At 35.9% G+C, this 26,769-nt stretch overlaps 4 protein-coding genes across 8 annotated transcripts; 2 read left to right on the top strand and 2 right to left on the bottom strand.

Moving 5' to 3' along the window:
• The first annotated feature begins 378 nt into the window (after positions 1-378).
• LOC132602725 (receptor kinase-like protein Xa21) lies at positions 379-4,425 on the top strand. Its single transcript, XM_060315505.1, has 3 exons — positions 379-1,006; positions 1,037-3,355; positions 3,768-4,425. The coding sequence occupies exons 1-3, from the start codon at positions 646-648 to the stop codon at positions 4,127-4,129; spliced, it is 3,042 nt and encodes a 1,013-aa protein (XP_060171488.1). The 5' UTR covers positions 379-645; the 3' UTR covers positions 4,130-4,425.
• A 115-nt stretch (positions 4,426-4,540) lies between these two features.
• LOC132602811 (zeatin O-xylosyltransferase-like) lies at positions 4,541-6,267 on the bottom strand. The gene has a single exon (XM_060315590.1). It carries the CDS (start codon positions 6,198-6,200, stop codon positions 4,818-4,820), a length of 1,383 nt encoding a protein of 460 aa, XP_060171573.1. The 5' UTR covers positions 6,201-6,267; the 3' UTR covers positions 4,541-4,817.
• Positions 6,268-9,700: 3,433 nt separating this feature from the next.
• On the top strand, positions 9,701-21,463 carry LOC132602809 (bifunctional dethiobiotin synthetase/7,8-diamino-pelargonic acid aminotransferase, mitochondrial). Of its 2 annotated transcripts, none has more exons than XM_060315585.1 (15): positions 9,701-10,739; positions 12,682-12,852; positions 13,066-13,327; positions 13,771-13,854; positions 14,564-14,684; positions 16,249-16,397; positions 16,850-16,944; positions 17,292-17,407; positions 17,481-17,627; positions 18,038-18,171; positions 18,285-18,416; positions 18,601-18,735; positions 19,869-19,981; positions 20,851-21,070; positions 21,182-21,463. In XM_060315585.1, the coding sequence occupies exons 1-14, from the start codon at positions 9,763-9,765 to the stop codon at positions 21,014-21,016; spliced, it is 2,802 nt and encodes a 933-aa protein (XP_060171568.1). In that variant the 5' UTR covers positions 9,701-9,762; the 3' UTR covers positions 21,017-21,070; positions 21,182-21,463. The 2 variants fall into 2 exon arrangements, with proteins under 2 accessions (XP_060171568.1, XP_060171567.1); XM_060315584.1 differs by having other exon boundaries at positions 21,178-21,463.
• A 105-nt stretch (positions 21,464-21,568) lies between these two features.
• On the bottom strand, positions 21,569-24,227 carry LOC132602810 (large ribosomal subunit protein uL16-like). Of its 4 annotated transcripts, none has more exons than XM_060315586.1 (4): positions 24,068-24,227; positions 22,762-23,263; positions 22,177-22,258; positions 21,569-22,006 (listed from the first exon to the last, which is right to left on the bottom strand). In XM_060315586.1, the coding sequence occupies exons 1-4, from the start codon at positions 24,075-24,077 to the stop codon at positions 21,938-21,940; spliced, it is 663 nt and encodes a 220-aa protein (XP_060171569.1). In that variant the 5' UTR covers positions 24,078-24,227; the 3' UTR covers positions 21,569-21,937. The 4 variants fall into 4 exon arrangements, with proteins under 4 accessions (XP_060171569.1, XP_060171570.1, XP_060171572.1 ...); XM_060315587.1 differs by lacking the exon at positions 24,068-24,227 and adding an exon at positions 23,916-24,057; XM_060315589.1 differs by lacking the exon at positions 24,068-24,227 and adding an exon at positions 23,886-23,998.
• Positions 24,228-26,769: the final 2,542 nt, after the last annotated feature.

The raw sequence follows: 26,769 nt of genomic DNA, 5'->3' as shown, positions 1-26,769 counted from the left end.
AACAAGTTAAATTATTTAACTGATAGTATAAAATAAATCTTTTTTAACGTAAATTAGAAAATTTATATTCTACTGACACTTGCTACTTTTCAAGAGTCAAAAATTGAAATTTTAACATGTAAAAATACAATAATGTTGACATTTACACAATTTTTACCAACTTGAATTTTGGCATATCTGCTAGGTTCATGCATTTGATTGATAAATATTGTTCACAGTTAAATAGGAGTTTGAAATCGCTTTTACCATCATAAAGTTATAATATTTGGTCAAACATGAAAATATCACAAACTTATCTGAATTCTCATTAGACAAAAGATGATAAAAGAACGTAGCAAGTTGTAATGCAAATTGTCAATAAATAGCTTGATTACTCTACAAGTTGAAATAAGTACTTCTAAACAGACAGTAGTCACCTTTGGCAAGAGCCTCTTTCTATTTTTCTTGTTGCTTTTGATTCGAAGAATAGATTGTGTTTGCTTGACCATTTGGGAAGTTGGTTAGTCCGGTTCAAAACACATATTTCTTGCAGAAAAAAGTCCTCATTAAGTCTTCAAATCTTCCTTGTCAAGGCAAAAAGAATGGAGAAAAGCTATATTCTTGTCCTTATACTATTAGTATTTCAAGATTCTATGTTTTCCTTATATGCAGCTTCACCAAATGGAACGAACAGACATTGAAGCTTTGCTATCTTTTAAACATCTCATTACAAATAATAATTCTTTCTTGTCCAAGAATTGGACTACAAATACTTCATTTTGCTCTTGGTTTGGTATCACTTGTACTCCACAAAGCCAAAGGGTCATGTCTTTAAATCTTCCTAACATGAACCTTGAAGGAAAAATTTCACCATCATTAGCTAACTTGTCCTTTCTTTCTATGCTTAATCTTAGTAACAACATTTTAAGTGGTAATATTCCAACTGAGATTGGAAATTTGAGCCAACTTGTACAGTTGGATTTGTCTCATAACCAGCTTTCAGGTTCAATTCCTCCATCAATCTTCAGCATATCGCTGTGACGTGCTGTGTATTTGGTAAACAATAGTCTTTCTGGTTCTTTCTTGGTTAATGAAGTAAAGGGTCCGTTGAATCTTGAAGTTATAGACCTTAGTTATAATCGAATCATCGGCGAGATTCCTTCAAGACTATGCCAATTCAGTAAGCTAAGAACTCTTGTTCTGTCTTACAACAACTTAACAGGTCAAATTCCAAGGAATATTGGTTGTCTAAATAGGCTTGAGAGTTTTTATGTGACTCAGAATGCAATAGGTGGCACAATTCCACTTTCATTGACTAATATTTCCACTTTGCAATTCCTTGGCTGTGTGAATAACCACATAGGTGGTGCAATTCCTCAAGAATTAGGAAATTTACCGAAGTTGAAGATGTTGGGATTTGATTTCAATAATCTAACTGGTGAAATACCAGAATCCATTTTCAACATATCTTCTTTGGAGTACATTGCTTTCACTGATAACGATTTATCGGGGCGAATTCCAACCTCTGTTGGCCTTCAGCTTCCAAACCTTAAAGGAATTTTCTTGGCAGATAATCAGCTTGAAGGAGAAATCCCAATGTACATCACAAATGCTACCAAGCTAATTGAGCTGGAACTGGCGTATAACTTTTTCACAGGCACAGTGCCAAGTAACTTGGGAAATCTACGCCAGCTCGAGTTCTTGAATCTTGGTGGCAATCAGCTTACAAATGAACCAGGACAAAAAGAGCTTGGATTCTTGAATTCTTTGGTGGATTGTAGGATGCTTCAATTTCTGATAATGGCTAACAACCCCTTGAATGGTGCCTTGCCTGATTCAGTTAGCAATCTTTCGTCTACTATAGAAATGCTCAACATTGAGAATGGTCAGATCAATGGACAAATTCCAAGAGGAGTTGGCAACATGAGCAGCATGTTGTCACTAGTCTTGAGCGACAACCAGTTGACAGGAACCATTCCGCCAGAGATTGGCGAGCTAAAGCAACTTCAAAGGCTATATCTAAGCAAAAACAAGCTACAAGGGCCAATTCCAGGTGAAACATGTGACTTGGTATATTTGGGAGACGTAATTCTACATGAAAACGAGCTCTCTGGGAATATTCCGAGTTGCATTGGAAATCTCACTAGGCTACAAAGTCTTTCATTTGGCTTCAATAACTTCACCTCAAGTCTACCTATAAGTCTATGGGAAATGGATAGCCTGATTTTACTGAATGGGACACAAAATTCAATACAAGGGGAACTTCCTCTTGACATTGGAAATTTGAAGGCTATTGAAGGTATAGATCTTTCAAGCAACCAACTTTCCGGTATAATTCCAAGTACATTTGGGAATCTCCAACGTCTGAGTTATCTTTCATTGTCAAACAACTCGTTTCGGAGTGCAATTCCATCATCATTTGGCAGTTTGTTAAGCTTGGAGTTCTTGGATTTGTCTTCAAATGAGTTATCAGGAAACATCCCAAGGTCCTTAGAAAAAATTCAGTACCTTAAAGAAATTAATCTCTCTTACAACCATTTAGAAGGTGAAATACCTACTAGTGGCGTATTTTCAAAATCTTCACCTCAATCTTTTGTTGGAAACAGAGGTTTATGCGAGAAACCTATATCAGAAGTTTCTCAATGTGCTACAAATAATGCACCAAAACCATCAAAGTCTAGGAAACATGTGCTAGTAGTTGTCATTCCTATAATTGCGTCATTTTTCCTCATACTTGTTGTTCTGTTCGTCTGGATCAAGCGAAGAACAAGAAGAATGATGAAACTTCAAGACCATGAAGAGTTAACAGAAATCACAACACACCCGTTGATTTCATACCGTGAGCTTCAACAAGCAACAAATAGTTTCAGTAGCTCTAACATGATTGGCTTAGGAGGTTCTGGTTCTGTTTACAAGGGAATATTGGCTAATGGAACTATGGTCGCGATAAAGGTACTAAATCTTCAAAATGAGGAGGGATGCAAGAGGTTTGATGCCGAATGTGAAGTGCTGAGAAGCATTAAGCATAGGAATCTTGTGAAGGTGATCACAACATGTTCCAATCAATACGTAAGAGCCATCGTTCTCGAGTATATGCCAAATGGAAGCCTTGAAAATTTGTTGTATGGGAAGGAACATCAAGTCTTGGACATGTTTCAAAGAGTTAGCATAATGCTTGATGTGGCTGTGGCATTAGAATATCTTCACTATGGTTATGATACACCTATAGTCCATTGTGACTTGAAGCCTGAAAATGTTCTTTTAGATGGTGACATGGTCGCACAAGTTAGTGATTTTGGGATCTCAAAAATCTTAGCTCAAAACAAGTCCACGGCACAAACTAAAACATTGGGGACTGTTGGCTACATTGCACCAGGTAAACAATTCTTCTCTTTGAATTTTTTCTTATTCTAATTTTCTTCATCATATATTTTCATCCACTTACCCTTCTTAATATGGGAAACTAATATCACATCTAACCCTTAAATGGTCGTGTAGAAAAGTTTTACACAATTGCTATTTAACTTGTTACGACAGATTATTTTGCCTTTTTTATGTGTGTTTCTTAGAGTAGCTCGGAAGATATATTGTCCACCAGTGGCTACCTTTACAGTTAGTTCCTATATAAGAAAACATCCAGCTCTTATAGGGTAGACCGTGTTGAGGGGACGTAGGGAGGGGAATCAAATGAATTTAATTTGCATGCAATGACCATATAGAAACTTTTTACACTATTGCTATATTTAACTCGTTATAACATATTAGTTTGCTACTTTTGTGTTTCTTAGAGTATGGCTCGGAGGGAATAGTGTCCACTGGAGGCGATGTTTACAGTTATGGCATAATGTTAATAGAGATAGTGACTAGAAGAAGACCAACAGAAGAGATTTTCAATGAAAATATGAATATGAGACAATGGATAAGTAAATCATTTCCCAGTGCTTTGAAGACAATTGTTGATGGAAATATTGACTTTGGTGAAGAAGAGATCACTTCTACAAATAAGATTTGCATAATTTCTTTGATGGGGTTGGCTTTGGACTGTACAAAAGAAAGACAAGAAGAGAGGGTAAATATGAAAGATGTAGTGAATAGACTTGGCAAACTTAAAGAGAGTTTCTTCTTGGAAACAAAGAAGAATAAAACATAGAGCGAAATTTGTTAAACTTTGTTTATTTTCAGTTTATGTTTTGGTTAATTTTAGCCATTTGTCGGCTAGTAACCTGTTGCCTGAACCTTCTTCATACCACCTTTTGGTTCTTTTTGCAAACTTAATGTTGATTAATTTGGGATCGAAAATATAATATTTCGGCCTATTGTTTTTTTTTTTTTGGGGGTTCTCCGTTCTGTCTATCTTGTTGTAAAGTCATTCATAGTTTAATAGGAATTTAAATTTAGAGTTTAAGTTTTGTAATGTTTGATTAATAAAAATGGCATCTTTTTTCATGTGTAAATTGTTGGGCAATGCCTACCTCGTTGCTGCCTATGGCAAATGGCCTGGGTCAAAGTCATGGTTGAACATGGTGCTCGCTTGATAGAGTTGTTTAAGAAATAAAGTTGCTATGAATTATATCTTTTGGTATGATGATAAGCGCTTGATCTTAACGCACACAACAAACTCTGTGTCTTAAGCTTATTTTAGTCGCCCTCAATCTTTGCCACACTAATGAAAGACATACAACAATAAGCAAACTTAGCGTAATCGAAATTCAGAACTTGTGCTCGAACTCTCCAAAATCAGTTGTTGCACCCGTGTAGGATCCTCTAAAAATGCACTATTTTTGGAGGATCCGACAAGATACCCGTCGGCATTTCCGAAGAACATAGATCAAAACCATCTATCTGCTAATGTGAGCAATGAAGGAATTGAGCTCTAGTTGAGAAACGCCTCCTTCATCTCTTGATTTCCAAACTTCTCTACCCAACTTTTCAGCCCTGCTTCTTAGTTCTTCCCCTTCTTTAGACACCATCAATATGTTTACAGCTTTCTCAATTGTTGATGAGCTAAGAAGTTCAATTTGGTGTGCTTGTTCTGTCACTTGAATGCCAACTTCTAAAATATCAGATATTAGTGTAGCATTCCATGGTTGATCAGAGTGCATTGGCCAAGCTAATATAGGGACTCCCATTGTAATACTTTCCATGCATGAATTCCATCCACAATGACTCATAAATCCACCAATTGAAGTGTGTCCCAGAATTTCTAACTGTGGTGCCCAATCTGTTACCACTATACCTATTCCTTCAGTTCTTTCTTGATACCCTTCTGGTAATCTAGCTTTTCTTGTTTCTCCATCAAAAACATTACCTTTATCTGCATCTCTCAGTACCCACAAAAACTTTTGCTTGCTATTTTCTATCCCCATAGCCAATTCTTGAATTTGTGTATCAGTCATCGTAGTTGTCGATCCAAAAGAGACATAAAGAACAGATTTTGGAGCTTGTTTATCTAGCCACTCCAAGCTTTTGTGCCTGCTTATTGAATGTTTTTTGCATATTGTTAAATCTGGTAGTATAGGTCCAATGGACCATTGATTCTTGTTTGCATTCATCTCCAACTTGTTTAGCAGATCAACATAAGTCCCTTCAATCAATCTGCATGAGTTGAATAGATCACCTGTTCTGTAGTGCATAAACTCATGCTGATAGGCCATGAAGTTCATGATGTCAAAAGAAAAGCACCCATCCAAAGATGGTATATATTTTGGCATAGACTCTACTGTAAATGGTCTTCCAATAGCATCCCAAAAGCTAAAGAATTGAGTGAAAACTGAACTACAGTTGAAGGCATAGGACTCAGCATTTGGAATGGTAGAAAAATCTCGCACCACAGAAGACATAAGAGGATCATGTATTACAACTATTCTTTTTACTTTGTTGGAGAATTCATTGAGGAGGTTCGAAAATGGTTCGTTTAGCTGTTTGGAGGCTTCAAAAGATGGTTGGAGATGTGTTGGGAATTTCAAGGTGGAATTTGGAATTATAGGAGGAGGTGAATCAACATGTGGAGTTGGAAATTCATGGAAATGGATTTTCTGCAAATCTTGAAGGTTTCTTGATTTAGCCTGATGAATGTGAGTTTTGAAGCCAACAAAATGAACTGGAATTCCATATGAAGAGATCAGACATGAAAATTGTAGTAGCTGGTTGAGATGGCCTTGTGCTGGAAATGGCACTACAAATACAACAACAGATTCTAAACTGTGTTGATCATCTGCCATGGATGATGATGATCTAATGTGTTTACTGGTGTTGTGTAGATCTTGATTAATAAAGGACCATGTTATATAGAATTTGCTTTAACTCATCTCTAGATGATGTTTCTTAGTTTCCAAGCAAAAGGAAGTCAACAAAGAGTACATATTTTAAGGCAGTCTAAAGGATATGATACAAAAAAAAAAAAACTTTGTCAGACTTTAAGATATGATTTTAAATAACTGAACTTTACCTCACCATCTACATCATATGGCAGCTGTTGCTTTCTATATCTTATTTGCTTCTCTAGAATTAAATTTACTTGGTACTTGAATAAAACTTGAATAAAACTAAGTCAATGATGGTACAAAAAATATATAAAGCCAAAGTGATGCCAGCACCTTTGTACAATTGAATAGAAAATCAACTTTGTTAAGATTCATAGCATTACTCTCATCTTCCTTCTTTTTGAAAAAAAAAAAAAAAAAGATTATTGTAACTATATGAATGATCCTTTCCCTTCTTCCTTTCAGCCTTTATCTTTTAAAAGCGATGGATATATATAGAACTAAAAGGCCAAATATATCACTCAAAGTAGGCACATGTATTCTAAAAGAGCCTGTCACTTCGTACGTACCTTCTTGGCTTAGGCTTCCAATTGAACTTAATGGCCTCACTGTCTTTTCAGTTGCTTCAGTTGATATACTGAACTGCTGCAATATCAAAATTATTCTTGTGATCAACTAAGTGAGGATATTATTCTAATCATTAGGTGTTTTCAAGTAAACAACTTAGTCAATCTGACAACCATAACAACACATAATATCCGCTTTATAGTATAGTATTCATGAGGTTACTAAATCTTGTTTCATACCTCGATTGAGCCAGCAACGAATCTAGAATTTCTGGAGCATGGGTTCACCACTAAAAAAAATGTATTTAGCAAGAATTGATCCCTATGATCCTTTCCCTTCTTCCTTTCAGCCTTTATCTTTTAAAAGCGATGGATATATATAGAACTAAAAGGCCAAATATATCACTCAAAGTAGGCACATGTATTCTAAAAGAGCCTGTCACTTCGTACGTACCTTCTTGGCTTGGGCTTCCAATTGAACTTAATGGCCTCACTGTCTTTCCAGTTGCTTCAGTTGATATACTGAACTGCTGCAATATCAAAATTATTCTTGTGATCAACTAAGTGAGGATATTATTCTAATCATTAGGTGTTTTCAAGTAAACAACTTAGTCAATCTGACAACCATAACAACACATAATATCCGCTTTATAGTATAGTATTCATGAGGTTACTAAATCTTGTTTCATACTTCGATTGAGCCAGCAACGAATCTAGAATTTCTGGAGCATGGATTCACCACTAAAAAAAAATGTATTTAGCAAGAATTGATCCCTAGTTCTCTAGGTAAATAACTCAACTTTCAAACCAAGTGCACCATTTAGTCTTTTCTAATATGTGTTTAGGTAGTTAGTACTATACTAATTTTAGAAAAAAAATATATATAAAATACCTAATTTTACGGCGAGATCACGTGTTTATGTGCTCCAAAAATAGGGCCTAAAATCGCCCATGGATTGAGCTATACATGTTTGAAGATCTTCATGCTGAAATATATTAAGCGATAAGGCACCAGAAAGGAGTAATATGGATATTGTGGTAAAATATATATTAATTATTATTTCTTAAAGGATGTGCAACGTCCAAACTGGGCAAGTAAAAGTGAACGGATGAAGAAATAAATTCAATGTTTTGGAAATGTATCGAGAAATGATTATAGTTAATAATAAGGCCATTGAGGAACTAAGTGATAAATTTTATCTTGATTTTTCAAACTGAACAAGTAAAAGTAGAAATTAATTTTTAGTACAGTGAACAAATAAAAGTGGCCTGTTAAAAAAAATTGCTATTTTGGGGTCCATTCACCATCAAGAAAGAAGGCAAGGTTCTAGATTTAGATAGGAAATAAGCCAATAGAGGCATATATTAGCTATGAAAGAACACTGAAACAATAAATATTGCTACATTCATGATTTTCAGTAAAATGCAGGCAGCAGGTATCAACTGCTACTTACAGTGTCAAAATCCGCCTTACTTTAACCCACATTTTAATAACTTTTTAGATGCAAAATAAAAACAAAAAGAGATGGTATTTTCTTGGCTCTTTTATCTAATTTTTTCGACAATAATAAAATTACAATTCTAAGTCAAGTTAATTAGCAACAACAATAAAATATTCAGTATAATTTTACAAGTGGAGTCTGAGGCAAATTGTGAAGATAGAGAGATTGTTTTGATACGTCAAGTTAATTAGCATGTACTAAATTAAGTCATAGATAAAATAATATTGATATTAACTCATATAACAATGTCACATATCAATATAACAATGACACAAATCAAAGCAAACTACTCCCATTTACTTGTTCAGGCTGGACTTTACACATTTTAAAAATAATAATAATTGATATGAGTATTTTAACATAACATCTAAATTAATTATTGTTTAGTCTTAGATTTTATAAAATCATTGGGTAATAAGTAAATAGTGATAATTAAAACATGAAAAAAAGATATTCCTTATGTCTCAAATTATCTAACATGCTTTAAAAAAAAGTTGTTTCCAATTATTTGTCATTTTAGAACTTCAAGACAACATTCATTAGTACTATTTTTCTATTCTACCCTTAGTAAAATTGTTCTTAAATATTACAAAAACCTCTATTATAGGGAGATGACACATAAATACGGTAGATATTAAATGAAGAGAGGTTATATCCTAATACATAAATAAGGGTGCAGTAGTCAAAATTCCTCCTAATTAATATTTTCTTAATAGACGTATAAAAGAAAAATATGAACAAATAATTTGACACGAGGGAATGTGTTTTTTCTTCAGGTGCTAAAAGTGACAAGTGACGGAAAAAAAAGACCAGAAAATAAAATATAAGTAACTGGGCCCTAGTGCCGCCTTTTCGTAACTCCTAGCCGTTACCATTATGAGCTCGTCTGGATTGGATTATAAGTTGCTTATAAGCTATTTTTAATTTTTTTTAGTGTTTGACTGGTCAGCTTAAAGTCATTTTGTGCTTAAAATAAGCTAAAAAAATAATTGGTTCCATTTAACTTAGGTTATCTAAAGCAGCTTATAAGCCAAAAAAATAAGTTAGACTACCCAACTTATTTTTTTTTAGCTTATAAGCTGCAAATAGTTTATAGGCATAAGCCCGTCCAAAAAGGCTCTATGTGGCGTGAAAAAAATTGTATCAGCAAATACTATGTCTGTGTTACTATATATTTATGTATCGTAAATACAGTCTAAGAAAACAATCTCTTGCAGAAATACATAAGGTTGCGTGCAATAGATTCCTGTGATTCGGCCCTTCTCTAGATTTCGCACATAGCGGAAGTTTAGTGCACCGGATCGTAAATACAATCTAAATATTTGACAGGTCACCTAATTAACAACTAGGTCCCACTCCCCTTTTTCTTTTTAACTCCTAGCCATTAACCTTCACTTCACTCTCACTCTCACACTGTCCACACAATCTTTTACTAGGGTTCCACTTGCAACCATGTCACCACCACCACCCACCACCCTCTTCACCACCCTCCTCCGCCAGCCCCACCACCATCTCCATCGCTTTCTCTCAACACAACCATCCATTGCATACCCATTAACTCACCCAATATACACTATATGGGGTTCCAACACTTCCTTAGGTAAAACCTTAGTTTCTACTGGCCTTTCCACTTCTTTTCTCTCTTCAAGAAACCGTAAATTCATCTACTTAAAGCCTCTTCAAACTGGTTTCCCTCATGACTCTGATTCTAAATTTGTTTATAGTAAATTCTCTCAATTTTTCGCCCGAAATCGACCTCAATTCTCCGTTTTCGCATCGAATCATGTGATTAAATCGTCTGTTTCGGCCAAAGATGCTGTTTTGAGAAGTGGGGTTGAAGCAGAAAGGGGAAAAAATCTGAATTTGGAGAGTAGATTGCAAAGGAGTGAAAAAAATCGACCTGTTTTTGCCTCGAATAATGTGCTCAGATCGTCGGTTTTGGGTAAAGATGGAGTTTTGAGAGGTGGGGTTGAAGTAGAAAGGGAAAAGAATGTGAATTTGGAGAGTACATTGCGAGGGACTGAAAATAATCGACCTGTTTTTGCATCGAATAACGTGCTGAAATCATCGGTTTTGGGTAAAGATGGAGTTTTGAGAGGTGGGGTTGAAGTAGAAAGGGATGGGGTTGTGAATTTGGGGTTGTATGAGGAGAGTAGATTGCAAGGGACTGAGAATTGGGAAACGAAGGGTTTTTCGAAGTTAGTTTGTAAGACGATGTATGGGTGGAAAGAGGCGTTATCGCCACATTTAGTGGCGGTGAGGGAAAATGCTAGAGTTGAGGATGGTGAGTTGTTGGGGATGTTGAAGGGTTGCTTAGGAGGGATTGATGAATCGGAAAGTGAAAAAGGTGAAGTCTTGTGTGTGATCGAGACTGCTGGTGGTGTTGCTAGTCCAGGACCATCTGGTTCACTTCAATGCGACTTGTATAGGTGCGTGGTTTTTTCGCGTTCCTAGGAATTTGTAACTTTCAATATGCCAAGAGGATTAACTGCTGATATGCGATACTTAGATAGACATTTGGTTTTGTAAATGAGAATATATGAGGAAAGATACACTCGGAATCTTAATCTTACTGGTACTCCAATATAAAGTTTACATGCTTTTGTCCTCATCTTGAAAAAGAGAACATACATTTGGTCAAACTTTGACTTGGTGGAACCTTGGAAGTATAATGAGCTTAATGCTAAGACTGCTGCAATATCAAGCCTACTTGACAATGTTGTAGTTGCTTGTACATATGTAAGTAAAAGGTCAGACGAGGAATCTAGTCAGTTACCTAGGCCAAAACCTAAGCTTACATTCCTAACAGTGATGTGATCATAAACACTATTCCGCAAAGAAATTTTTCATGGTGACCAAGTTAGTGAGATGCCTTTTAAAAGTAGGCACTTTTGCTCTATGTTGGTGACTACTGTTTGATGAATTGAACTGGCACATGGAATTACTTGGCATATTCTCTAGCTATCTGCTCTTGTTTTGAACCCCTAAAGTAGCAATCCATGATTACAAATCCACTAGAGATTCAAAGTAAGAAAGAGCAAAAAGCGATAATAGATCTCATCGTTAATATTAATAATAAAATCTAGATGCTTACGATTCAGTAGTAGGAGGCAAACCTTATGCTAAAGAAGAAAAAAACAGAAGTATATACTTTAGGGTTGTCCTTCCCATCAAATTGTTGCTACTTTGGTGGCTGATAGCCAGGCCGAGCCCCACCCCAGCAGTAAGGGTGCGCCTTAGGTCAACTAACACAAAAAGATACAGTTCACTCAACGACTGCCTTTGGGTTCCGAACTCCATATGGGGAATGAGCGTTGTTGTTTGCAAGGCCTATATAATATCGAAAATGAAATAAAGAAAATTCCATGAATAGATAGAGTCAACGGTATGACAGACAGCGGTGCCTACACGCGAATTAGCTTCCGAGGTTGAGCAGTCTCAATTTCACTACAGGATTTGCGAATGAATGCTGGGCGATTATAATGTACAGTCGCTCTTATTTGTTCCTGTCGAATGACTTGTAGTTCATTGATTTCAACCTAAACATTTTGTTGAGAATCCTACAAAGAGTCAAAGTTTGCTAAACCCCACTTCACTTTCAAGAAGAGGATCATTGGAAAACTGAAGACAAACAGTAGAAATGTGCACTCAGCTGTAGGATACATGCTAGTTATACTGTACATTGTTCAAAACTAAGAATGGCAGAGGTTGAAACTCAACCTTATAATACTGCAAAGAAGATCTTTCTTTATTGGTTATCAAGTCATGTCTAATTGAATACTTGCTTGGGCAAGTCTTAGAAAATTAAATGTGTTTCACATCAGTGTTGTCAAAGGTGCGCTTAAAGCGCGCTTAAGCCCTGAAGCGAGGCTCTAAACATGTTGAGCGCTTCGCCTCGCTTTATGTGCGCTTCAGTGTCATCATCAAGGCTCTAAAACGTACTTTTCCTTGTCAATGAGCCTCTCTTGAAGAGTTTACACTAGACAATTGATATTTCACTTTATCGTAATGTTATTACAATTTCTTTGTCCATATATTTGTTCTTCATGCGCATTAGTATTAGTCTTGGACAAAACATGTATATATTTGTATATTTGCACCATTGCGCCTTTCAATGAAGCCTATGTTTTTTTTGCGCTTAAAGCCCTAGCTGACCTCAGAGCAGTTTTTTTGCGCTTTTCGCTTTTGATAACACTGTTTCACATAAAGCAACACTAGTATTTGCTACTCTTGTTAGCAAATACTTTAGGGACTGCTCCATTTAAGCTTCAAATGTAACTGCTTGTTTTCTTTTCTTTTCTTGGGAAGATTTCACACTTTTAATTGTTATGGCTCAACAGCAAATTTCTGATTTGCTTTCTGCTTTTACAGACCTTTCCGCTTCCCAGCTATTCTTGTTGGTGATGGAAGGCTAGGGGGTATTTCAGGAACTATTTCAGCCTATGAAAGTTTAAAACTTCGAGGTTATGATGTTGTTGCTGTAGTACTTGAAGACCATGGCCTAGTTAATGAGGGTCCTTTATCATCTTACTTACCGGAAAGGTGAGCCTATGGCTGTTTTCTATTGACTTGAATTTGTCTTTTGTTTTTTGGTAGAAGATATAGTTCAACACCATCAATTAGGCATTATCAGTGTGTATCTTCTACTGTTTCAGTTAAGACCCTAATATACAGATGGGTGTACAACCCAATCTTGTTTCCATGTATTTTCATTATGAAGCAAAAGGAGCTGAAAGCTCATTTCTTGGCTGACAGGGTCCCTGTGCTTGTTCTTCCACCCGTACCAAAGGAGATGTCAAATAACCTGATGGAGTGGTTCCAGGAAGCGCTAGCTACTTTTCGTTCTCTTGAAGAAACAATGCAGTCAGCTTTTCTGGAGAGAACATCTAGATTACGCGACATGCCAAGGAAGGCACATGATATTTTCTGGTGGCCCTTTACTCAACACAAACTTGTACCCGAACAAAATGTGACAGTAATAGATTCACGGTGTGGAGAGAACTTTGCTGTGCACAAGGTTGTGAATGTTATTTTGTCATCAATCTAGTTCATTTCTGGCGGTACTTTTGGAAATATATGCTCAGCAGTCTATCCTAGAAATAATTGTTCTAAAACTCTTCGACTGCTGCATTTTATGTACATATTAGTGATATTGTTAGTGCTGACTATGTTGCTCGGACTCTCCTAAAATGCTTCTGCACCCATGTCGGATCCTCCAAAAATACATTACTTTTGGAGGATCTGACACGCACCAGTCGACATTTTTGAAGATTCTGAACACCATAGATTGCTGATATTCTTCTTGTTTTCCTCTATCTCCCTCTTCACCCTCTTCTTTGATGTTATAACTGCTTCCATCTATCTGCTATTTCTATCAGGAGAGAAACTAATTATTCCTTTCTTATGCTGTGTGTTAACCTTCCATTCACACGCTGGTTGCATTTGCTGCTTCTGCTGTAGGTTAATAATAATGTTGATTTAATCACTCAACAATTTGATGCTTGTGCAAGTTGGTGGACGCAGGGACCTGATGCTACTTTACAGGTCAGTCTGTAGATTTGTCCTTTCTAATAGCAATTTAGTCAACCTCAATGATTGTTTTATAGTAAATCACTATAACCACGAACTTGTCTGCGGCATGTGCATGCTTGTGTTCGAATAGTGAACAAGGGTGGAATGAAAATGCGTATGATTGAACAATAATTGGCAATTTATGGAAACAATTATCCCCTTTATCACCGACTTATCAATCACAGATGCAATCATCTCTGATGAGCCTTAAATGAGCAAACTAATGAGGATGATTTTGAGTGCAGAAATCCCGAGCCTAGACATAACTTAGACCATATAAAGCCCAAACCTTGCTAATACTTTTGTCCCATGCCCGCAAAAACGGAGAAACCGAAATTCCTGAAAATGCTAGCACTTTTTCCATATATGCTGCTGAATGAGGGTGGTTCTTCTCGCCAAAACGAGAGACAACCCACAAAAAAAAAAATGAACTTTTATTTGGTAATTGTTTCAGTTAGAGAGACGTCTCCTGGAGCAAAAAAAAACTATATTTTTTCATATATGCTGTTTCCCAGTTCGCTTTGCTGTCTTGAAGACTTTACCCTGTTAATTATTATTATTATTATTATTATTATTATTATTATTATTATTATTATTTTGATGAAGTACCCTGTTAATTAATTTGTCAGCATTATATAAGACTGTAACTCGATTTTCTCTGTTTGTCTTTAGGTGGTTTCAGATTGAGCTTGCAAGAGATGTGGGTTATGCTACTGCTAGATATGGGCATGTAATGTTTCCTGAAAATGTTTATGAGCCGGCTTTGGAGTGTGCTGAACTTTTGATTGATGGCGTGGGAAAAGGTTTGTCTTTAAAACCCTATCCGTGCTTGCCTTTTCATTTATTAGGGAAATCACCGAGCTGGAGTGATGAGCCTAATCAGTGTTCTTATGTTTGAAACTCTTTGTATTTCTCCATGAGAGAGCATATAGGACATGAATTCACTCTCTGCATTTCATTTGAGTTTCTTGTTGTTTTTGTTGATTACAGTTCTTTGAGGGATCATGTTGCTAATTATTTATGCAGCACTTTTTTTTTTTTTTTTTTTGAGATGGTAACAGTTAGTCTATATATCCACAGGTTTACTACATCCAAAAGTGTAGTCCCCCTCCAAAAGTGTTACAACTTACATTGCCTTGACTATTACATTATATCATAACCAATCTAAAGCTGAATAAATATCTACTGTCTGATCTCTCATTTCCTGCTTACACCAAAAGTAGTATAATCCTAGGCAATTTAACTTCAATCTCTGCATGCTACTCTGTTTGTCTTCAAAACATCTCTGATTTCTCTCCTTCCAAACTGTCCACCATATACTTGCTGGGACAATCTTCCATCTCTCCTCCTTCTTTGCTGCATTTCCATCTCTGTTTCAACACTTCATCACCTCTTTTATGTTACCTGGTTTCACCCATTTAATATTCCTCATCTTGACAAAGATCTGCCAAAGCTGGTCTGTCCACTTGCATTGTAAAAAAAGATGGTTGACTGTCACTATGCAGCACTTTTTTTCATGTGGTAATGTATTGATATCTTTATCAATCCTACATATTCGGCAAGATATTTACCTTCTTCAAACAACAAATGTTCTGCAATAAATTTTTAACTCTCAAAACATAAGCAGCTAAATACTACTTGATAAGGCAAGGAAAGCCTCGATTCTGACTTTTCTCCTTATATCGATTTTTTCCCTCTCTTAGAAATTCTGTGAAGTGGTTGAGCTGGACTCGTACGCTCCTTTATGCTTGTTCCATAACCATGAAAAACTAAATCTACATGATGTCTGTGAAGTGGTTGAGCTGGACTCGTACACTCCTTTATGCTTGTTCCATAAGCATGAAAAACTAAGAGCCTGTTTGGCTTAGCTTATATGTTGCTGAAAACAGCGTATAAGCTGTTTTCAGCTTTTTTGAGTGTTTGGCTGGCCAGCTTATAAGCCATTTTGTACTTAAAATAAGCCCAAAGAAATAATTGGACCCGTTTGGCTTAGCTTAAAAAAAGCAGCTTATAAGCTGTTTCAGCTTATAAACCAAAAAAAATAAGTTGGGCTACTCCAGCTTATTTTTTTGGCTTATAAGCTGCTTTTTTTATGCCCATCCAAACAGTCTCTAAATCTACATGATGTGCAGGTAAGAAAAATATTTGAATTCCTTTTCATTTGTTTCTTTCCAACTGTCCTGATTCATATGTCTTAGCTATTTGTGTCCAAATAATTAGTTAAGCTTGTATCTAAATATTATGAAATGGCATTTGCAAAATTTGTTGTGTGCCAGAATGTGTTTCATGTTTATTTGTATACCTAAATAATGTTAAACACTTCCAGACTGCGCTAATATTAGTTTTTGAACAACATTCTTCTGGTAGGGTGGGCTTCGAGAGTGTACTTTTCAGATAATGGCTCTACTGCTATTGAAATTGCTCTGAAAATGGCACTACGGAAGTTCTTGTTTGATCACAAGATTGTCTCTGATGATTTGGTGGCTGAGAATGATGAAAGTCGTGTTGATTTAAAGGTTGGTCTACTTAACATCTTCCTAGTTGTGGCACTTTGTATTACCTGTTGAGTTGATAATGTTGATTGGCCAAAAGTGTTCCAAAGTATCGGTTTTCACTATTGAAAGTGCCACGTCATTTACTTAATGGACTTGGAGAACAAGGAATTATCAATGAACAACTCCAGTTGGGTGCTTGTAAAGACCCGACATCTCAGTCGATGTCAAGTTTGAGCAAAAGCTGAGTAGCTTTTCAAGTCATTCATTTTAGTTTCTTCACCAAATTAAGCCATCTTGCTATTAGCTCACACTTGACATTAGTTTTAAGGTCAGATTCTGCTGGAAAATGCTTGACAGCCTAATACTCAAGTTTCCTCCCTTTCAAAAATTTGACAGCAACGTAATATTTAGTATCTATCATATGCATTGCAAAATGTTAGTTTATGTAAGGAGCTTTCTGTGTCATGAACCAGGTTTTAGCCCTCAGAGGATCTTACCATGGTGACACTTTGGGTGCTATGGAAGCACAAGCACCATCACCTTATACTGGTTTTTACCAGCAACCATGGTACGGCCTTATCTTTGTGGAAACTATTCCATTATTTCTTTTGGCGGAGAATTTTCATTTCTGTGAAAGCATTTTGTTATTTCTCTGGGAGGTTGAATTTTCATTGCTAGTCTAGAAGGGAGCCTTGGAGCAATGGTAAAGTCGTCTCCCTGTGACCTAAGGTCACGGGTTCAAGCCGTGGAAGCAGCCACTAATGCTTGCATTAGGGTAGGCTGTCTACATCACACCCCTTGGGGTGCAGCCCTTCCCCTGATTGTGTATGTCTTGGCAGTTTGGGTGAACATGATTTTTTTACAGTTTTGTCCTTAGGTAAATTCTGAAGTATTGAACATATTGTAAATTTGCAGGTATAAGGGAAGAGGTCATTTTTTAGATCCGCCAACAGTTGCCATGTGTGATGGTGTTTTGAAACTTAGCCTTCCTCCGGAGATTGAATCTCAAAATCCCAGTGTTGAAGATTTGAGTAAGTGAAGCATAACTTCTGGTGATATTCTTATTTCAATTTTCAATACTATAAGTATTGGTTTCTTTGTCAGCTTTCAGTTTGCGAGAGAACATATTCAAGGAAAGCCGTGACACTTCAAAGCTTGCTGATATTTATCAGTCGCATATACGGCAAGCATTACAGCTAATTATGGACTCAAGCGGATCTACTCAGACTGGAGCATTGATTATAGAACCAGGCAAGAATTTTGACACATGCACAAGTTTCTTTTTGGTCTTTTACTCCCTCCATCTTTTCCTTCTTGGTCATGACACATGCTTATGTAATTCTAGATGCATTTACTCTTTTGGATTTTTCTCTTCCATGCTCGTATTATATATAATTTACTTCTCTTTTTGAAATTGTTGGTGAACAACATGCACAATGGCTTTCCATATAGGAGTTTTTGGCTATATGAGATAAAGATAATTTTGAAATTCATGGAACTTTTTAATCATTACTTATTAAACAATCTAGTAACATTGTGTAAAATATTCTTAATGATTTTCTTTAGTGTCCGCGATGACAGTTAATTAAGAATATTTTACGCTATTCTTAATGATTCTTTAACTTTCTATAACAATGCCGTTTACTTGCATTTATTTGCAGTGATACAAGGTGCTGGAGGAATGGAAATGGTTGACCCACTATTTCAGAGAGTACTTGTTAAAGAATGCCGAAATAAAAAAATTCCTGTTATTTTCGATGAAGTTTTTACGGGATTCTGGCGTCTGGGAGCAGAGGTTTGTTTGCTAGATTACTTGACGTATGAGTTTTCGGGGTTGTCAGCCAGATCACTTGACGTATCACTTCTCTGGTTTTTAGGAATTTCAATTTGTTTCTTTTGCTTTTTCAGTCTGCTACAGAGTTTATCCGCTGTAAGCCAGATATAGCCTGCTTTGCCAAGTTGATGACTGGTGGCATTGTGCCCTTGGCTGTCACTTTAGCATCAGAAGCTGTATTTGAAGCATTTGTTGGAGATTCAAAGGTATATTCATCAGTGTTTACCATCTGCTGCTTGTCAAGTATTTGCTTTCTGTGAGCAAAAACTTGATTCGGCCCAAACTTCGTTGGATCTGCTAAAATTCACCATTGGTGGTTACACCCAATTCAAGTCCTCATATACAACAATATCATATGATTGGTGGTTTAACCTCATTCCTTTGCTTCAGCTCCAGGCGCTCTTGCACGGTCACTCTTACACTGCACATGCACTGGGTTGTGCAGCTGCTGTAAAGTCAATCAAATGGTTTAAGGACTCCAAAACAAATCATAATCTGATATCTGAAGCTATGCTGCTCAGGGAGGTATGTGAAAATGCAGTTGGCTGATAAATGTCATTGTACTTTAGTCATCAGGATTCTGCACATTACTCCCTCCGGATCAAAAAGAGTGTCCGCTTACCCATTTGCACATCCCTTAAGAAAATACTAACTCCTAGAAAAAATAGTTAATTTGACTAAACTACCCCTAATTGAATAGGTATTGGGATTTGATCACATAGCACTTAATAGGGGCAAATCTGGAAAAATAAGATTAATTCTTTCTTGATTTGATTAGTGGACACTCTTTTTGATCCAAGAAAAAAAGGCTAACTCTTTTTGATCCGGAGGGAGTATAATTTAATAAATACAACGATAACTAAAAGCTGCATTACCTTTCTGTTCGCATAAACAGCATCACTCCTCATTTTTATGAAAGTTTCCTAGTTACAGTTTTTTGATTTCTCTCTTGATCAAAAAACAGTTCTCTGATTTCGTCTCCTAGACTGTTTTGGTGGAAACATATAAATGTCCTTGTTTCAGACTATTGAGCACAGTATCCTTAGGATAATTAAAAGGGAAGTTACACGTTTGGTCAAATATTTACATCCGCTAGCCAATATTATACATCTTCTTGCTATTTTTTGGGTGTGTCAATTTCCCTAATTAAAAATCTCTTTGCACAAACAATTGGAGCCCATAAATTTGTAACCTATCGAAGTTGGGCAAGCATATTAGTGTTGTATGCCAAAATATTAGGGGCGCAGTCTAGAGCACCAAGTGTGATCTTGATTGACTTTAAAATCACCGAATGGTTTTTGCTATGTTACATGGATCCTTCAACTAAAATGTAGCAAAAGACCAGTTGTAACTTGTAACCATGCTGGATACTTCCATACACCGGTGCTACAAACATTCCGATAAATGAATCTACGTAACATAGGTTCTTTGTACCATTGTTCAAATTACTACTGAAGAAAGTATCCAGAGTCATTACATTGATCCAATTTTTTACCATTATCCGCCTATTAAATCTGAACAAAAATTTAGGAAAGCGCTAGGTCACCTTGTTAAAAACTTGTAAGGGGTCTGTTATAAAAGATGAATTCCCAACATCTTGTTTTTAACATGTTATTTTGTGTCTCCCACTTACTTCATCATTTCTTGGGTGTTTGCAGCTGTGGGATTCAGACTTGGTGAGACAAATTTCTTTACTTCCAGCAGTGCATAGAGTGGTTGTGTTGGGGACTCTATGTGCATTGGAACTTCGAGCTGAAGGCTCTAATGCTGGGTATGTAGTCTATGTTATTTTCTTGTAAATTAGGAGTTTTTATTCGTTTTTATTGTCAATGCAGTGATTGTATACCCGTGGACAATCTTATGCTCACCTTAATACCATAATAAAGTGGTGCAACATATGTAAGCTGTGACATAGAGCTCTCTAGAAGCTTATTTAAGACATCTGACTAGCTAGGGACTGCTTTTTTGACATGTATAATTCGTTGGTAATAACGTGCAAAACTTCATACGGGACTTATTTGACTTTTCACCTTGAAGTACCCCAAATTGTTTGGTCAATTTTGGTCGAAGTTGTTGAAGTTGAAAAAACTAGTATTTGACTCTGGCAACTATTTGAAGTCATGATTTTTTTTGGATTAAGAAATTGGATATAAAGTAACCACATCCGTTACTTAAGGGAAGTGAACACTTTGTTTCTCTCTCCTTCACTGTCCCCCTTTGGTTCTTGGAACTAAACATGGTGTTGTGTCAGGACTGTGATGCTTTCTTTGCTCATCAGTGACTGACTGACTGTAGTGCAGGAGAGACTAGCAAGTACACCATACAAGTCATTTCCTTTCTTAGCTTTAGCACGACAAACTCGGTATATCGAGGACTCTTGTTATCTTGCACGTATCTGATGCTCATAGGTGTTTGTGAATCTGTTTGTTGTAGTGCAGGAATTTGATTTTAAAATTACCGCATATGAGTCAGTTTCTATATAGATTTGTCGCCAAAAAAGGTCACTTTATATATAGTGGACTGTTCTGGTTTTATCGTTGCTTGTACTGCATCTTTTGGATTGCTGTAATCCCCAAATTCTCACTCCGTGTTTCAAATGGTGATGCTTCTGAAGCTCAATTTTTGTATCAAAACATGCAGGTATGCTTCTCTATATGCTAGATCTCTCATTCAGAAGCTACGTGAAGATGGAATCTATATGAGGCCTCTTGGTAATGTCATTTATCTCATGTGTGGGCCATGCACATCTCCTGAGAGTTGCAGCAACATACTAAACAAGGTGTATACAAGACTTGAGGAGCTCTAAACCACTGATACTTGTGTCAAGCTCAAGAATACAAATTGTTATTGGACAGAACAGGTTAAAATCATACATCCAATTTCATATTTTAGTTTTTGTTTTTGCTTTTTCCAATTTCAAGTTCATGCCACATTGTAATTTGTGTTTCTTTTTTGGTTGTGTGCTAGACAGGGGTTCTATTTGTTGAAGGTGATTTCAAGAATCGAGCTTGGTGTCTTAGTTTTGTAGTTATTTTGCAGGGACTAGAATTATGATGAGACTTCTCTACATAGCTGAAACAGTTACTTTCACCAACTTTTGCCTTCAAGCATTTAGGTTTTGTGTGCTCAAATTTGAATCTTTTCATTGCATTGGGTTTCTTTCAGTTCCCATTATCAACATCATGAGGTTGTGCTGTATTTTGTTGTAATCATCCATTGCCAATATAATAAACTTGCTATTAGTGTTGGTAGATATCAATAAGGCTCCTGTTTTCGGCATTACATATTCAAGTTCAATTATGCAACAAGACTAATAATCTCCACTGTGTAAAACAAAAAAATAAACTACAGATTCCAATTAAAAGGACAACAGGCTCAAATATTTTTCTTTGTTACTGGGAACAAGTGTAGTCATAGCTCATACTTCCATATATTATTGTAACTTAGAGATAATACACTACTAATAGCTGCATAGCCAACACGAATATAGACCCCACGAGAATGTAGGCCAACAAATACACAGTACAAGCCAAGATCCTCCTAACATTTATGTTGCATGTCAGACGGGCTGTGCGTCAGATCCTCCAAAAGTAGAGTATTCTTAGAGGGTCCGATTCCTTTATTTAGATATGATATACTTCCTATAGAGCTAAAAAACTACACTAGCAAAACATATGATATATACATAGTATCCCAAGTCTCAACGTATCAAGAATCACGATCAGTCTCAAACGGTCCCAGGTAAAAACGCTCGTCCAGGTTCCCTTGCAGCTAAAGGTCCCTGACAGCCAAGGAGCTGCAAGCCAAAAAAAGAACAGAAGTATCAAGTTAGCTACATCTACAATGATGATATATTTAGAAGTGCAGATAGATATAAATTAAATCTTTAGAAACTTGGTTCACATAGAGACAGAGAAGAAAATTTAGCTACTGGTTTAAAGTTCTGTTCAGGAATGAACGCTGAACCTTAGCATTGACGCCATCTGGCACGATCCTTTTCTCAGCTCTCCATTTCAGATAATCGCTACGCTTGAATGGTGTGAACCCCCTGAAATGCAAGAGAGTAGGTACTAATATAAGCACCATATCAATAAGAATACATTCTAAAAAGGCAAACAGTGCCTAGATTTTTCACAATCCTGTGCCTTTCCAGAATCCTTAATGCAAAGCTGAAAATTGGTCAAATCTGATAGTTTACAGAGGCCACACTTAAAGCAATTGTGCCTAGAAGACTAAGAAAGCGTGAAATATAGCTACTAACATAACTAGTTGCAAAAGAATGATTGCATACTGAATTCCAATAGCTGTTCTACGAGTAACAATAGATGTTCTACGAGTACCTCAGACAGAACATAGTCTAAATGGAGCTGAAATCCAATACGTAAGATGATATGAAGTCGATACTAAGAGCGAACCATCGGATAGCAAAACTACCAAAAACCTAACAATTGCTTTTTTGTTATGTATGAAACATACAAGTGAGAGCGTAGGCAGTGTGGACAACTAGAGGCAACAATATAAGAACAAGATCAGAAACATATAAAGCAATACCATTTACTGCTAACAATGATTCTCTGGCGACCAGGAAACTTGAACTTTGCACGACGCAAAGCCTCTTGAGCATGATGAGAGCTCGAATCCCTGCATCTAACAGAAAGCAAAACCTGGCCAATAGAAATGCGCGCAGAAGTCCCAAGAGGCTTGCCGAATGCTCCCCTCATACCTGTCTGGAGCCTATCAGCTCCAGCACAAGACAACATCTTATTTATGCGCAAAACATGGAAAGGATGAGCTCTAACCCTCAGGTGAAAAGCATCCTTTCCTGCATTCTTCGACATGTACTTGTTGCAAGCGATACGTGCAGCTTCCAAGGCCTCACTAGACACATTCTCTTTCTCCCAACTAACCAAATGCACACAGCACGGGAACTCATCGACCCCTTTTTTCTTCATGCCAACGTCGTAAATCCTAATCTTAGGATCAGGCACACCACGATTAAATCGTGATTTTGGATAGGGCTTTCCCTTTATTTGACGATAACACCTAGCAGGTCCTACAACAAGAAAACCAATTCCAGTGACCATGTAAGTAATCTACTTTTGCAAGTCTTGCTAAAGTAATCTAAACAGAGTTAAGAAGCATAGAAATGGGTAGTCAGTTGAACACTCTTCGTCTGAAAATTATACTAAGTATAGCCCCCAAAATCTACCAATCACACCAGTATACACATATCAAAATTCTTACATTTCACCTTGCTACAGGGAGGTTATTTGCTTCAATTTATAGTACATATTTCTAGCTAAAAATTAGAGAATTTGTTCCCTTGACAATCTCTCCCTAATCTATAAAAAGCAAAGACTACTAAAAAGATTTTTAGTAGAAACATTCTTAAGTAGAGTTATTCAGAATCCAGGGACAAAATCAAGAAAAAAACCAAACTTGACAGCAAAATAAGAGCACAAGAAATACCAAAAAAAAAAAAAACAGAATTTCTTCTCTTTTAATCCAAGAAAATGCAAACCCACCACCACAAAAAGTATATTCAGAAGAATCCCCAAGTTAACAAAAATTCCAAACTTGACAACTAGATAATAGCATAAAAGAAAAGAAAAACACTGCAAAAATTCCTAATCCCAGTTTTAACCCAAGAAAATAAATTGTTTCAGAACATATACATAAAATAGACAATGAAGTGAACAGTGTACAAGTCTCAGTGGACAAAATTATCTCGTGGAATTAATCGAAGTTTACACGTCTTGGTGGACAGAATTATCTCGTGAAATTAATCGAAGTACGCAATGATAGAAAAAAAGAAAAGAAATAGACAATGAAGTGAAAAGAGTTCAGAAAACTTTACTTCTACCCATGGCAGAGAAGTACTGTTACTCTTTTTTTTGTTTCTTCAAGGTTCCAGCAGCTTTTTTTGTTGAATATATCCCATATTTATACATATCTTCCACCGCATTTTTGGACATACATATGACATAACAGATGTAAGATAAACACTTGTACTGAAATGTGAACAAGAGAAATTTGGTTAAAGTTTGCTTTTCTGGTGTCTTTTTCAGTCTTTGTGTAGAACCTTCAAGGCAAAATATGAAATATTTATATATTTTGTGGTGCATGAATTCTAAAGCTAGTTAAGTACGTAAAAGTATTTGGCTGGAACTTTACAAGTGTCTATTTTTGCACCAAAAGAGAACAAAAAAGGGAAGAAAAAGTGCAAACAAAAATATAATTAGAGGCGTGAAAGAATTTTCAAAAACTGATCAAGTCAATTGAATTGAAGTATGTTAAGGTTTATCTAATACTTCCTCAGTTCATTTTTACTTATCCATTATGGACTTTGTACACTTTTTAAAAATAATAAATAAAGTGCATAATTTATCATGATATCCATATTAATTGATGCTTATTTTTAATCCATTGAAAAAAAGATTTAAAATGAGTAATTAATACTATGGGTAAAACAGAAAAAATAAATTATCTTCCTCGATATGTTAAATGTGATAAGTAAAAATGAAAAAATATTTTTAGAATAACGGACAAGTAAAAGTGAACGGAGTACTTTCTTGATCTAAAATAAGTGTCTTTTGAATTTTGACACGTTCAATAAAAAGACATTTAATAATATTAGTTGAAAAGGGTTATTTAATTAAATTTTTCTTTATCGCTCTTTAATTATGGGGTACCCTTTATTTCTTGTTAGACTGCTTAAAATTTTATATAAATTGTTTATTGAGGATGAGTAGATTTGGTTAAAGTTAATTAAGACCTTCTTGATTTCTTAAGCCGCTTGCTTTTGAGGAAGTGCCACTTTGAATTATTCTATTAAGACATAATTGAAATTTATAAGGTTTTGTAAGTTTAGTTACAAATTCGACCCTCCTTAAATTAGCCTCGAAGGCTTCCAATAAATTAAATTAATTGTGTTAAGGTTTACTCAATTATTTCTCCGATATATTATGAGTGTGGATTAAGGTTCTGACACATTTTATATAAAAAAAAATCGTAATAACATTTTTATTTCTCTTCAAGCTTTTCAAAAAATTGGATCATTAATCGGAGAAGAGTAGATTTGAAGGTATAAAGGTTCAAATTTAATATTAAATTATGTGAAATGGTAATTTTACTTTCCACTTAATAGTTAGGTCAAATGATCTCCTACGAGTAATAGTTAAAGCTTTGAAACTTATTAATATCTAATCTTGATATTCACATCATAGAATTGATATGTGACTCGACTCAAAGCGTAAATTTTCTAACTTTTTTTTTCTCATTCCTCCCTCTCCTCTCTGAGTTTATCCCAAAAATATGGAAATTGCATTACTGAAATCTTGATATTCACAACAACAAATTTATATGTGACTCGACTTAAAGCATAAATTTTCTAACTTTCTTTCTCATTCCTTTTCTCTCCTCTGAGTTTTCCCCAAAAATACGCGCATGTCTGAAATGTGATTTACACGTGTCTTAAGTCAATGTCAAATTTGAAAATATAATTAGGACAACATATATATGTTACAATTGAAGGATAGAGAAAAGATAAAATTATTTGATAAGTAAAAATTATTCTTTTTAATTAAAACAGTTTAACAATAGTTACTTAGCTATAATTTGATTCTTTCTAATTGGGGCAAATTCACTACTGCCTCCGTGTCAAAATATGTTTTGTCGGAAGTGAAGGCAGGATTTGAAGCTCATGAGTTTGAAATTCTAATTCTTTTAAGTTAATGGGTACTAAATTAAATAATTCGTACATATATAATGAATTTCTTAAGAAAAATATATGGCTTGGACTAAAGCAATTGGGTCGGCCAAACCCGCACGTTGTACACTATCTGCGCCCTGAGTGCTGCTTTATATACTATCTCTGAGTGTTGCTTTAGCAAAAAAAGTCCTAAAATAAATATCGCTTTAGAAATTCAAGAAAAAAAATTGTACTATTATTATTATTATTATTTCAATTATACCTTATATTACAGAACTATACTTTTTTAATGGTGCTCAATTCTCGAGAAATATTTAATAAGCAGGAGTACAACAATAACAACAACAACAGCAACCCAGTGAAATCCCACATCGTGGGGTCTGGGGAGGGTAGAGTGTACGCAGATCTTACTCCTACCAAGATAGGACGGCTGTTTCCGAAAAACCCTCGGCTCAATAAAAACATAAAAAGAAGTCAGATAAGGCTAACAAAATCAAAGCGATATGAAATGAAATAATGCAAGCGACACAGATAACGCAGGATAATCAAAGCACAGGAAATAATAGATAATAGCAGAAATCTGAGTAGAAGAAATTGTATTGCGATAATGCGACTACTAATAAGAACGGAAAACGAGACTATCTACTAGCCTTCTACCCTAATTTGGGTCCTCCAAACCCTCCTATCTAAGGTCATGTCCTCGGTAAGCTGTAGTTGTGTCATGTCGTGTCTAATTACCTCTCCCCAATACTTCTTCGGCCAACCCCTACCTCGTCTGAAACCATCCATGGCCAACCTCTCATACCTCCGCACTGGGGCATCTGTGTCTCTCCTCTTCACATGCCCAA

Source organism: Lycium barbarum, chromosome 7 (assembly GCF_019175385.1).
Source record: "Lycium barbarum isolate Lr01 chromosome 7, ASM1917538v2, whole genome shotgun sequence".
Taxonomy (NCBI): Eukaryota; Viridiplantae; Streptophyta; class Magnoliopsida; order Solanales; family Solanaceae; genus Lycium; species Lycium barbarum.
Note: the sequence above shows the minus strand (reverse complement) of the source record. Positions and strands in the feature narration are given on the sequence as shown.

Coding starts and splice junctions, on each gene's coding strand:
- LOC132602811 (XM_060315590.1), bottom strand. CDS start 6,200: ATGGCAGATGATCAACACAGTTTAGAATCTGTTGTTGTATTTGTAGTG.
- LOC132602725 (XM_060315505.1), top strand. CDS start 646: ATGCAGCTTCACCAAATGGAACGAACAGACATTGAAGCTTTGCTATCT. Junction 1,007..1,036: donor AATTCCTCCATCAATCTTCA/GCATATCGCTGT, acceptor CTGTGTATTTGG/TAAACAATAGTCTTTCTGGT. Junction 3,356..3,767: donor TGTTGGCTACATTGCACCAG/GTAAACAATTCT, acceptor TGTGTTTCTTAG/AGTATGGCTCGGAGGGAATA.
- LOC132602809 (XM_060315585.1), top strand. CDS start 9,763: ATGTCACCACCACCACCCACCACCCTCTTCACCACCCTCCTCCGCCAG. Junction 13,855..14,563: donor GACCTGATGCTACTTTACAG/GTCAGTCTGTAG, acceptor AGGTGGTTTCAG/ATTGAGCTTGCAAGAGATGT. Junction 18,172..18,284: donor TCTGGCGTCTGGGAGCAGAG/GTTTGTTTGCTA, acceptor TTGCTTTTTCAG/TCTGCTACAGAGTTTATCCG.
- LOC132602810 (XM_060315586.1), bottom strand. Junction 22,259..22,761: donor ATCATTGTTAGCAGTAAATG/GTATTGCTTTAT, acceptor CTTGCATTTCAG/GGGGTTCACACCATTCAAGC. Junction 22,007..22,176: donor CAGATGGCGTCAATGCTAAG/GTTCAGCGTTCA, acceptor TTTGGCTTGCAG/CTCCTTGGCTGTCAGGGACC.